This window comes from Triturus cristatus, chromosome 9 (assembly GCF_964204655.1).
Source record: "Triturus cristatus chromosome 9, aTriCri1.1, whole genome shotgun sequence".
Classification (NCBI taxonomy): domain Eukaryota; kingdom Metazoa; phylum Chordata; class Amphibia; order Caudata; family Salamandridae; genus Triturus; species Triturus cristatus.
Window position 1 is genome coordinate 231,362,015 of NC_140592.1, and position 13,312 is coordinate 231,375,326.

General features: G+C 43.0%; 1 protein-coding gene across 1 annotated transcript in view; it reads right to left on the reverse strand.

Moving 5' to 3' along the window:
* The window catches only part of DNAH1 (dynein axonemal heavy chain 1), a 1,256,292-nt gene that overhangs the window by 994,407 nt on the left and 248,573 nt on the right, over window positions 1–13,312 (reverse strand). The window contains exon 12 of the mRNA XM_085624793.1: window positions 6,004–6,154. Coding sequence (XP_085480919.1) covers window positions 6,004–6,154 — 151 coding nt within the window. The remainder of the gene's footprint in view (window positions 1–6,003; window positions 6,155–13,312) is intronic.

A 13,312-nucleotide genomic window follows, 5' to 3' on the forward strand; every position in this document is an offset into this window, starting at 1 on the left:
TGTTCACTGTTCCTGCTGGAGCAGCACAATTTAGACTCCACCCTCGCACGTAACAAAAATGCAAACTATGTGCATGCACTTGACATTATATTCATTGTGTGCCTTAATTTAATTTTTTTTTTTTTTTTTTAACATGTGTGAAGCATTTAAATAGCATTACTGAAATGTATTCACTGTAAAGACTAGAGATTTATACATGTGTGCACTAATGTTTTGTTTAAACAATGAAAGCACGTATTTCTCATTCACGTTTTACACTTGCGTTTCAAATTAGGAGGTTGGCTCAATATATAGTGTACACCTATGGTGAGGCACTGTACACTGAGTCCAGCCAATCCTTAGTGAGAATGTTTAGGTCCCGGAAAACTAAAGCTCTCAAGGGGTAGCTGTGGAAAGCAGCTAAGGATTATTCAGGAGGGTGTAAAGCATTGCATAGACCACTTTAGTTGGTCAGTAAGCTTTTAGCACAAGAAAGAACTAAAGGAGGGGAGTAGAAAAATATACTTTAAAATACTTTAGATTTATTCCTACATACTAGCCACTAACTTGGTATACCTCCTACCTAGAGGATTCAATTACACACAACAAATACTTAGAAAATAGGCAAGACAGCATAGAAAACAGATTGGGCCCAACCGAGGGGCAAAACCATAGACTAAAATAGAGGGATGCAAAATGCTTACCAAAACGGAACTAGTACCCAAGGGTGGAGGATCCCAGAGGAAACAAGGAGCCACCCAAGGTAAGTAGCCAGGGAGCCCAAGGCTCCCGGATGCAGAGTGGTTACACTGGGCCAGTGTCATCGAACAACACTGCAAAGTCGCAGTTTGGATTTTCAGGAACCTTGGAGGTCCCACTTCAAGAAAGGAAGGTTGGAGAGTCACCCCACCAGTGAATACCCAGAAAAGACAGATACCTGCACCAGGGAGCCCAGGTGCATAGACTGAAGTGATGTCAGAAACCTCCGTAGAAGCCAATGGAGAGTCATGGAAGTTCTGCAGCTACAGCGTCTCATGGACCAGGCCGGTGGAACCAGGACGAAGAATCCAGATGAGAAGAACCTGAAAGCAGAGGGGACAGAGTCCAAACTACCTGGAGGTGACCAGGAGGAAGAGGAGCACAGTACCAGCTCTGGTTGAAGGTTCATGCTAAAGTGCGGTGTGAAGAAAACAGCCACTGTAAGGACCAGGCAATGTTGCAGAAGACCATGAGAACTTCATAAACTGTCCCACACCGGTCAATGAGTGCAAGAAGGTCAGTGGCCGGCAGGACCACCAACAAGCCATGGCAGATACAAACAATGGTTTGCGGTTGAAGATGGATGCAGACCAGCAAGGTCTGAGGGATTAACCCAGCAAGTGTAAGTCAGGACCGGTCCCCAGCACGGTGGAGAGCCAGAAGGAATCAATGAAGCCCCGGCGAGGACCCTCTGGCAGCAGGAACGTCACAAAGAAGCCTCAGCAGCACACAGAGGAAGAGGCCCCATGGTCAAAAGATGAAGGCAGGATGACGTGCTTGCAGCTGAGCAGTGCTGGAGGCAGGGGCTGCTTGGAGCTCAAAGATCCTCCTTGACGAAAGCCAGCACGCCTTGGTGACAACTAACAGACGCGGTGCACAGGGAGGTGGACACCATTGGCTGGAGAGGGATTACAGTCTCCCAACTTGCAAGGAAGACTGGTCAGGGGTCTGGAGAACCAACAAACTACCACTCGTGTCGCAGAGCCAGAAGATGTGAGACAAGAGGATCAGCAACCCGGTCGTCGTCGTTGAGGTGTCAGTGGATGCAGGAAAGTGACTCCTTCACTTCAAGGGAGATTCTTTCTAGCTTGGATGCAGGCTGAGTCCTTGGTGACTCATAGGATGCACGGCCCTGGAGTTGCAGATCTTCAAGAAGTGCAGGACCGAAGACACAGCAGAAATCTTCCTATTGGGAGCAGTCGTGTTGTGGGTACTGGCTCGAAGAAGAGCAGAGTTCCAGTGTCCACCAGTAGAAAAGTCGCTAAAGAAACTCCAGAAGACAGCAGTAGGTTCCATAAGTTCTTTTCTGTACAAATATAAGGGCCTACCCTCAGGGGAGCCCTTAAGTAACCCCAGAAAGGGGAAGAACTTCTTCTGTGGCATTCCACCTATCAGAGGGGGTAAGGGACGCTACTCAGATGTGCTAGTCAATCAGATGCTCCCAGGGGCCCAGACTCAACATAGCAGAATCCAGTCGCGGCCCGTGCAGGTATGTGCGGTGGGGCGAAAGGGGGAGACTGGAAGTAACATCGGTGATGCGGCAAGCGCAAGGTAAGTGGTTTTATTTCTTTCTCTTATTTGACCTATTCTGTAGTTTGTTACTTCCACCCCCCTCCCCTGCCACACCGAGCTTACCTGCACGGGCCACCTGTGGCAGAATCAAGTGGCCATCTGGAGGAGCTCTGGGGCACTTCCCAGAGGAGGGGATGAACAGGGGAGGTGATCACTCCCCTGTCCTTTGTGTAGTTTCGAGCCAGAGCCGGAGGCAAGGGTTCCTGGACTGGGTGACCAAATGTGCCCTTCAATGTAGTCTGGTGGCACTCTGAAGCACACCCCACCCTACCTAATTCTAAAGGAAGAGGTGGCCACACCTCTCTGTAGCAAGAAACGTTTTGTTCAGCTTCCCCAAGTACATGGTGTCATGCCACTAACATCAGAATCGGTGTAGTGGTAGGATTCCAACATGTTTGATACCAAAAATGACCAGGTTCAGGGCAGCTATTATGTAGTTAAACATGTTGACTTTGGGAGTGTCCACTACATACTTATAATGGTTGTCCCACACTTACAAAGCCCAGAAAATGGAGTACGGGGTTTGTAGGGGTACCTCTGCTCATGCAGGGGTACACACACACTTAGAACCATGCACCCTGCTTTTGGACTACAGGGTCTACCCTTGGGGTGACATATAGGTTTTAAAGTGCAGTGACCAGGATATAAGGAAAACCTTATTTCTAAGGTGAAGGGTGCTTGAACCCTGTCACGCAGAGTGCAATGGCAGCTCTGCAGACACAGTTTGCATGGGCTTCCGTAGGTGGCATAATACATGCTTCAGCCCATGGGAGACCCCTGGTGGTCCAATGCCCTGGGTACCTCAGTACCATATACTAGGGACTTATAATGGTACCCCAGTATGCCAACTGTGGGGTGTACAAAGTAATTACCAGCAAATTTAGGAGAGAGAGCACAGCCCTGGAGTCCTGTATAGCAGGATCCCATTGAACAACAATCAAAACTCACTTGACACCAGGCAAAAAGTGGGGGTATCTATGCTAGAAAGACACTATCCTACAATATTGCATTTATTTTGAAAGTTATATTTGCATATGTAAGCATGTACTCTTTTACTCCCATTTTACATTTCTTCATAAAGTTACACATGCATGTATAGCCATGTATTCAAAATGTGCATTAAATTAGCCTGACTACAGGCCTCAGTTGCATTGATTTTGCTTCGCCAACATGTTTTCTCCTTTGCTTGCAGGTTTATTATCATGATTTTTGCAAGCTAGATAAAGGCTTATTTTTTGTATTAGATGGCTGATAGAGAAGCCCGAAGGGAAACTTTGTAGTGAACGTGGATAAACAATGGTCAAACGAAATCTTCTGTTTATCATGTATCATGTATCAGGATGGCAAGATGATCAAGTGGGAGAGTCGAAGTTTCAGATTGATGCGATGTAAACCTGGAGTGATGTTGAAGATGTACTTAAGTAGTGACCTGATTGGTCCTGGGTGGTATGAAAGAGATAAGAATGTTCTGAATCTCCTGTTACTTTAAAATTGGTGCTCTCACAGTGTTAGGAGGAACTCTATTTAGACATAGATAGGTACAGACCTGTCAGCTGGTCCTATTCTTGAAAGTACGAGGCTTTATGCTAAAGACTTATTTCTCTTTTCTTTGGGCTTCTACTGAAGTCTGATCATGCTGACACCTTTGTCTCCTATACTCTCCATCTACAGACCCTTGATAGATGATCATCTATCCAATCTATGTTTAGAAGAGTGATGGGAAGTTTCTTTAACCCCTTTAAGGAACACCTGTTTGCTTTAATCTGTGTTTATACAATTACGATTATCGCAATTCGATATATCATATTATTGCACCTTAACTTACTGAGATACTTCAGCTTACCTATTGCACTGCTGCATTTATTGAACTTATTCCTGGTCTGAGTATATACTGCATTACTTGGTAACCAAAATAAAACCCTTTAACTATATGCAGTGATTCCTGGTCCTTATTGTGGAGTTACATTGGCTTCACAATTTACAAATGTATTGTTGATGTTGCCTCCCTTTCCGTGCTTCACGTCATCTAACAAAGGTCCATCAGACCAATGGGGAAAAATCTTTAACGACTTGACAACGCGTTTATGCATGAGGGCCCTGTTCTCCATCACTGCTCTCTGCCCACTTTCTCTGCCATGCTGTTTGACCTAGTCCAACACTTCCTACTGTGAGGTTCAGGAATATATCCTGTTCCCTCTCTGTGCTTCATCTTTCATCTTTTCTCTCTCTCTGCTTTGTCTTTTATCACTCCCTGACTCTTTTTCTGTCCCTGAGACTGCAAACTCTCGGCCCAGCTCTGTTTCCTTAACCTGTTTTCATATTTCATATGTGTTGCATCCATGAAACAACCAATGATTACCTTAGTGGGCAGTTCTGAGCTGTCTTACCAAAACAACTAGACAACGAATTGAGTTGACACCCAAAGTGGTGCAGAGGGGCATTATGGAGAAGATGGGAGTCTAGAAGAGCGCGTACAGGCATTAGCCTGAGATTCCTAGTCGCCAAGAGGGATATCGCTAGGAAATGTCCAGCTAAAATTCCCCCTACAATTCAGAAATTGGAATCAAGGTATGGTCAGATGCTCTACATTAGAAAAAAATGGACTACACAGCCAGGGAATGATCACAGAAATATAAAAAGATATGGAGAAAGTGTGTGGTCAAGATGTAATCCCAGGACACCCAATTTCTTTAGGAAATGGTCTACTACGTTTTGTCTTTCTTTGCAGTGCATTTGGACATATTACTGCGAAACATATATCTTTCTATTAGCATATAAGGTGCACAAATGTAGTGTTGTTTATTTCCTCACTGCTTACGTTTTTGAAAAACAATAAAGGTTTTTGAAAAAAATTATAATTAGTCAGTGGGGAGAAAAGAGATATTTTACTCAGTTAAGCTATTTTAGTCTTCAGCCATTTCCTTTGCGCAATTATTTGCCAATGTGTTAAAGGAAAGATTATCTGCCCCGCAAGGGCTATCAACAATTTGAACTGGGGCAACACTAGGGCTAGTATCGAACGGCGTCTATTGTGCTCATATTCAAAACCTTTCCGTACAGGTTGCCTTGTGTGTGCTTGCCCTAAGCCTAGTTTTTAGGGAGCTGGCTGGGTTACTAACCTAAAAGGTTACAGCTACTCCTGAATATGTGGAAACAAAAGAATCAGGTCTATCAGTTTGTAACTAACCCAAAACCTTTATTTTGGTCCATTTCCGCAACTAAATAACCATATTTCATCTCAAAGTCAACAGTGCATTAATTTGAATTGAACTCTATAACCCAGTACATGATTTTAGGTGGAGATATCATCATCATCATGACCTCCATGTCAATACTGCCTAAGTGTGGAACACAGATTAGACTTGACTACTGTAAGGTTGAAAGTGTTCAATATTTGCACAGCTGATAGAAAGCATAAAAAGTACAGCCATCTTTGGTGCATCTGTGACTGCGAATGTAAGAGCAAAAAAATGGGCGTGTGTAAGAGTGGGCAGGTGAGAGGATCGTTTATGACAGAGCGAAGGATTTCAGAGTTTTAGAAGATAATAGTGAAAGGAGAGATAAGTGAAAGGAAGTTGTGAGACAGGTATGGTAGTCTTTATCATTTTACAATTCATATATTTCCATAAAAAACGATAAAGAACATTTCAATAATATAAAAATTCCAATAAGCAATGGGCACCAGTAACATACCTTTTCAAGCTGAGGAACCTTGCTGGTAGCCTGGATCCCCTTATCAAACAAGGACATCACTGTGGTTTGAAAGTGTTCCAGCGGTGTGTTGAAGCGAACCCCGGAATTGTCAAGCATCAGATCAAGAGAAAAGATAGGGATTTTACGTGGCCTTTAAAAAAGAAAAACAAACAAAGGTTAAAAATACATTAGGCAATTATTTTTTATTGAAAATACTAAAACCAGTAAAATTGTTGAAATAAACCGCAGGCAGTATATTTGATTTTAAGAAATCTGCCTGATAATTACATTAAAATGTGCTTCTTTTGCTATATACTACACACCATCAAATGGTTTGTTACTTTATAACCCCAACTGAAGGCAGACTTACCATACAGTGATGAATTATAAGCGATTTAAAACCTGGCAAAAAAAGGACACGCTCGCAAAAAGACACCCTATATGTAATCCTAGTTCTCTATCATGGAAATCATCATGCATTCTTGAAGGCTGCACAACTGCGTATGTGTATTATCTCTAAACACTTTATAACAGAAAAGCTCTCGTGGTTTAGAAAAATATCTATATACAGTCACATTTCCTTTTCTGATTTTTTTTAGAGAGCCAATTAAACATTTAGCTGTAAAATTTCTCTCAAAGTGTTGTAATGTCAAGTGCTTAATGTATCTTAAAAAATTAAGAAATGCTTATAAAAAGTAATTCCAAAATCTAATTACATCTCCGATTTTTAAACTGTGAAAACAAAGGGTTTGATTTAGATCTTGGCCGGAATGGTTCAGCCATCACTTTTTCGACGGATTCCCTGTCCGCCTACTAGGCGGCCCACCCGCTGTATTTAGATGTTGGTGTGTTCAAGGAGAAAGACTGTCAGAGTGCCCCCATCACCGTTAGAATTTCTCACCCGCGTCGATGGTGCGATAGGGAAAGCATCTGTCGGAGGGAGTACCACTACTTTGTCCGCCAGGCCAATCACGATATGCCTTCCTGCCAACGCAACTGTGGCATCAAAACCTCCAAACCTGAGTTGGCGGATTACAAGGTATATAAGGCAGAAATATACCTTTACTCACTCTCGCACTTCCTTTTCCACCATTTAACTGATCTTCCAAGTCCTGCCTCAGCTGTTGCATGACCACAAAACAAATCAACCCAGCTGTGGCCAGAATCAAAGGTAAGCTCCTCTCTTACCGGTTACCTTTTGAGTTGTGTGATAACATTTGTTCTGGACTCATGCCTTAACAAGCAATAGAATACCAATGTGCAAGGCAGATGTGTGTAATGTTGATGTTTAAGAAATGTAAAGAAACACACCTGTATGATTATACTGTACTTCAAAATCTGGTGCAAGCTGCCTTACAAAAATGGACACAGACAAAAAAGGCATCCTTCAAACAATCTAAAACTGACCATGTTGGTGAGTTCAAATAAACCGTCAAACTAAAAACATATCCATTACATAACATTGGAATAAGTGAAATGTAACATAATGTAGAGCATTCACAAGACAAGGTGTAACATTTACTTTTTAAATACCTGTAAAATTAATGTCAGTCACAAACTTTAACCAGTGAACATATTAATCCCATTATTTTTTAAGGTGTAATGCATATGTGTTTATTCTCATTGCTTAACAAGTTGAAAAAACACACCTCTATATATTTGTTGGTGCAAGTGGCCATTATCATGATGAATCATTGCATCTAAATTCAAAAGACAATCACATACAATGTTAACCAGTGTATGCACTTCACAAAGATGACTTAAAATTTTTTTTTGCATTTCCTGCCATAAAGGTAATTCAAATATGTACTTCACATTTTTGTCATAAACATTTCTAGGAATCATACAATTGCAAATGAAAATTAATGTCAGGGCACACTTGTTGCAAATAAAATAGTGATTTTATTATCCACATGAGATACTCCTCTCAACAAATAACTTTCAACAAAACAAATCTCAGTGCTGTGCCCTTGGTGAAAACTTGTCTCCTATCTAACTGCCAAGGGAAACCTCCTCAGGAAGGGGCCTCTAGTGGGCACAGAGCAGGTACCTCAATGGTCTTACTTGGGAGAGGTGGATTTGGGTTTGAGAGGGGTGGGTTTGGAAGGGGTGGGTTTGGGAGGGATGGATTTGGGTTTTGGAAGCGGTGGGTTTGTGTTTGGGTGGCATAGTTTTGAGTTTGGAACGGGTGAAGGTCAGGGCGGGAATAAAAGCTGAACGAGGATAAAGGCGTAGGAGGGGTGTGAGAGGATTCAGCTTTGGGGGTAGAGTGAGTTGGAGTGTGCTTGTGTTTATTGGTGTGTATGTGTTTATGTGCGAGTGTGCTGCTTGTGTCTGCTGTAGTGGGTGCGTGCAAAGGAGTGAGTGTTCTTGGGACAGGGCTGGGAATTGGGAATTGGGATGGGGATGGGGAAGGGGCCTGACTTGGGGCACAAGGTTGGGCTAGTTGGGAGGCTGTGGTCAGTGAGGAGGCTAGTCCTGTAAATGCTCTCTGCATTCCAGCTATAGCACTATGAATGCCTTCCATGTGTGCTACCATTTGTTACAGGTGGCAACTAAGCCCCTGAATGGCATTCAGGAGTGCAGTCTGGCCTACAGAGATGTTTAGTAGGAGGTCAATAGCCTGCGCAATCAGTGCAGCCTGGTGGATGGGGGTAGGGGTGAGGAGACTGCAGTGACAGAGATGCCACCCCTGTTAGTTGGGCGAGTTTGGCCAACTGGGGGGACCAAGAGGGAGGGTGGTGATGGTTCTCTGGGTGGTAGACAAGGATGCAACTGTAGGGTCCGCCGCCACTAGGGACTGCTCGCTTGTGGAAGCCTCTGAAGATGTTGTTGTTGAGCTGGTGGCCTCTGTTATAGTACCTTCACCCTCCGTGCCACTGGGTCCCTCGGTGTCGGTGGTCTCAGGACCCGATCCACAGTGGCCAGCTGCTTCCCTGGATATGAAGCCAAGGTCCCCCTTTGCCTGCTGCTGAAGATGCTGTAAAGACATATTCAATAGTTTTACTATATATGTGATCGTAAACTTTGAACACAAAATATTTTCCAAGTTTTCATATTTCACCTGCTTCAAGGTTCTCAAACCTTGGTTCTACATTATCATAAGCTCATGCATGTAGGCAACATTTTCAGAAACCATTTGGTCACAGTTTTGTTATTCTCCATGATAGCTCCTATATCATATATGATATTGTCTCTTATCCATTTTTTTTAATTCTCTCCTGCAGCTGTTTACCACCTCTGAATGGTTGGGCTTTGTTGTTTAGAATAGTGAACTTATGTCACCAAAAAGGGTATAAACCAAAAATACCTATGTACAGTGTGTTTACAGGGCAAACAGATCTGAATTATTTTCATTCACAAAAAGTAAAATATAAATCAATATGTGTCAGCGAATATTGCAACGTTGTACCAATATTTGTATAAACAGAAAGGCAGTTTCATTTGCTCGGGCAGTTCACAATAGTAATACTTACTTCAAGTAACTAAAATATATTTCAAATCTAAAACATATATCATGGATTCTGTACAGAAGTAGCTTATCAATTACATCTCGCACCATGTAGATACCTATGCTGTTAGAAATTAAGAAAAATATTTTTGGGTGGATTGACAAATGACTCCTATGGCATAAGTAAATACATAGGCACTGTCATGGTCACATAGAGCAGCCGTCATGCTCTGTGGCTGAACGCATTTCCGGTCTTGGAGGCATCAGGATGGTTGGCCGTTGTGTAGCTTCGCGGTACGCAGGTTTTGCTGGCTTGCTTCGAGCACTGGGAGAATGCAGGGAGCGGAGCAGAAAGCAACCTGCATTGCATTGGAACAACCTTGGAAACAGCTACTCGGGGGCGGGGTCCGCAATTGGAAAATGCCCTGACCGTTGCGCATCAGCAGATTGGTAGATCGGCAGATCGGTAAGGAAGACTTTCTGGTACGGGCAGGATAAGATTCGCTCTCTGTGAGCTGTGCTACACTGTATTACGCTGTAACTTTGTTGTTCTGGGCAGTATGCTGCATTTGTCTTAGTTTGCCTTAGTACATTTACAATATCAATGTGCTTACCGATTTATCGGTCTATGTTGTCCTGAGACTTCACGAATGTCATGAGTGCCTTATGATTATTATACCTGTTCTCTCACGCTCCGCTCTCTACATGCCTAATAAAAGAGAAGGAGAGGCACGCTAAAAGTCTGCAGAAATATCTTATTGAAAGCAGTGATTAAAGGCAAGAGGAGAGGAGGCCAGAACCAGAGGCCAGAAAAAAACAGTTTTGAGGAAAAGAAAGGAAAGGAAAAGAAGAAAACAGGGGTTAAAAAGGGGGGGGGGGCAGGCAACCTGTGGTGGGACACTAGGTCTTATTGCAGGGGGAGGGATTAAAGTGTGGTTGCGGAGGTGGTCGGTGTAGCATGGATGCGGCTTGCTGCCACCTTGCAATAACTCCAGCAATAGCCCCGACCCCTGATCCTCCTCCGCTCTGCCACAGAGGGGAAAAGAAGTGCAAAGAAAGGATATCACAGTAGACGCTGATATATATATTGCCAACTGCTACCTGCATGAAACGTATTTCAAGAGACTCCTCAATGAAAACCCTTACAGCCAAGTGGAACCTCAAAGGGGATAAGGCTGGCACTCTACAAATATCCGAACAGACCCGAAAAACAATCGGCCTCAAATTTTGGATCAACAGCTCCATTCTCCCGAGGGGTCATGGCACAACCTCTCTCAAGAAGCAAGTAGTAGAATGGAATCCAGTTCCAGCACTGAAGCTATCTCTCCTCCTACCTCCATGGTAGCAACTGGCCTTCCTGCAACTTTCAAAACCCTCCTGCTTATACCCCGAATGTGGAAAAAAGAAAGCAGTCGTACCCATTATTCTCATAGGCCATCACCAAAGAGATTCAGGAGGAAAGTTGCCCAAAGTCCAATAAAGCTCAGATGGTCACCAAGCTACAATAAGCTCAAACGTTGCCTTTGAAGTCTAATGAACTAACTCAACACGGATTAGAAGTGGCAACTACCTCCACCTTAGATCCCCTGCTGGCTTCTCCAATAGAGGCGACCTTGAGTCAGATCTTACGCGAGCTACGCAGGATGAAGATCTGGCAAGAGAAAGCCCATAAGAAAACAAATGAACAGCTCAAACAAATTAACAAGCACATCCAACAACTAGCCTCGTGCATGACTCAGGTAGAGCTGAAAGTCTCCAATCTAGAAGATTCTTCCAGCAACCAAAAAAAGATATTTTGAAAAATGCAGATCAAGCTGGAGGATCTTCAATTAAAGATCGACGATGTCGAAAACAGAGCTCGGTGCGCCAATCTGAGATTCGTGGGAATACCTGAGGATTCAAAGGCTGGCTTATCTGTACAAAATTGATTTCTGACTTGATCCATAAGCATGTAGTACCGGAAAAGACAGCTGAAGGTAGAGATCTCGCCATTGTTCAGGCACATCAAGTTCCAGCAATCCGGCCTACAAATTCTAAATACCCTCTAACAGCCAAGAGTTTGTTGGACTGATAAATGAATTTAAACATTATGGGGCTCCAGCTGGAATTATGCACCAATCCAAATTAGGAGTGCTATTTAAAGGAGGATCTCATGTATTTTTGTCCATGAAAGGGGCCCAAGAATTTTTGCGTACAATAGAAGAGGAAGGAGGGTGACAGGGGGGAGCTCTACTGAATTAAAACTTCAGTCCAGGGGGTCCACAAGAAGGGAAAGGGAAGGGGGATAAGGTGACATTTTCCCTTTCTTAAAAAATCAAAATAGCCCCTCAATGAATTCAAGCCATTCGGCTGCTCCTCATGGGAATAAGCTCAAGAGTACCATTTCAAGGTAATTACTTAAGGGGAAGGGGCAACAGTTGGGGGGAGGATTACCACTGGGCTTATGATGGTTAGGGCCTCTAAAGGGGGGGTGGGGAACTGGGGGTACACGGGGATTCGGGGGTGATGGGATGAAAAACAGAACATTTGCAGTTAGTAAAAGTACAAAACGTGCTATTCAAGATAATAAGAAAATCTTTAGGACAAATTTCAGTCTGGTTTTATCACTCTTACTTGTCAAGGGGTAGCAAGATGGAAAAGAAAATGGTCAGCAAGGGTACAAGCTCTACTTTGAAGGAGTATGCCAGATAAGCAAATGATTAGGATTGCCTCAAGTTATATCAGTGGAGCCAACAATCAAACTAAATTTAAATCCACACTTCAGTGGCTGGTATTGGCCCAAATATAAATTATTCTACTCTAGGAAACTCACTGGAAAGCAGATTCCACTCCTCCTAGTTTACCTAGCTGTATCTCACAAGCCTTTTTTGCATCTGCTGGGGCAGTAATTATGGGTGTCGCGATTTTCTTCATGCGCCACTGCCAGGGGGAAGCCTTGCAGATCATCAGAGACCCCAGTGATATGTGGATTATAGCAAGCTGGAAGGTGGGAAATATGATTTTTCAGATTATCAGCTTCTATGTCCGATAGAGGACGATACAGCAGCCCTCAAGAAACTTAAGAACGTCCTTTGGAAGCTTTCTGGTGACATAATCTTAGGGGCAGTTTTCAATTTATTTCAGAATTTAAATCTAGACTCTTCACGTAAGAATAAAGTTCAAAATAAACCTAGAGCATCTAGATGTTTGGCCACATTGATTCATGATCTTCCATTAATTGATCCCTGGTGAGTTTAATATCCACAGTCATGTGAATATACTTGTTTCTCTAAGAGATTTAACTCTGCTTCTAGGATTGTTTTTTTTTTATCTCACATCAATGGGTGCGGGGCAAGGCTTATATCCTCTCAAATCCATTTTCTGACCACTCGGTCCCAGTAACAGAAAACAAGACCAATTTTACCAGGCAAGAATGTCCTCGATGGACTCTAGATAGGACCCTATTAACTCAAGAAGAAGGGGTCACAACTATGCGTGTTAAGATTAAGAAATGCTTGAAAAGAAATATGGGATCCGCCTCATGCTTCTCTGTCTGGGAAGCTTGTAAAGCTTTCATTAAGGGGAGACATAATATCATATAGAGTTAACATATCTAAAGGACTGAAGACCACGGTCACAACTTTGCAGCACGAACTAGATCAAGCAACCCAGATGTACATATAGGACTATTCCCAAGTGACCAAAGCTAGGCTAGAAAAAGCTGCACAGAACTTAAAGAATGTTTATGAATCTCAAATAATTGCCAATCACAATACATGCTTTCAAAAATTATTTGAAGAAAGCGAGCTTGCTGGAAAGTTTTTGGCCTGGTCAATAAAAAAGAGAAAAAACTATGCCACTCTCACATCTATTTACGAT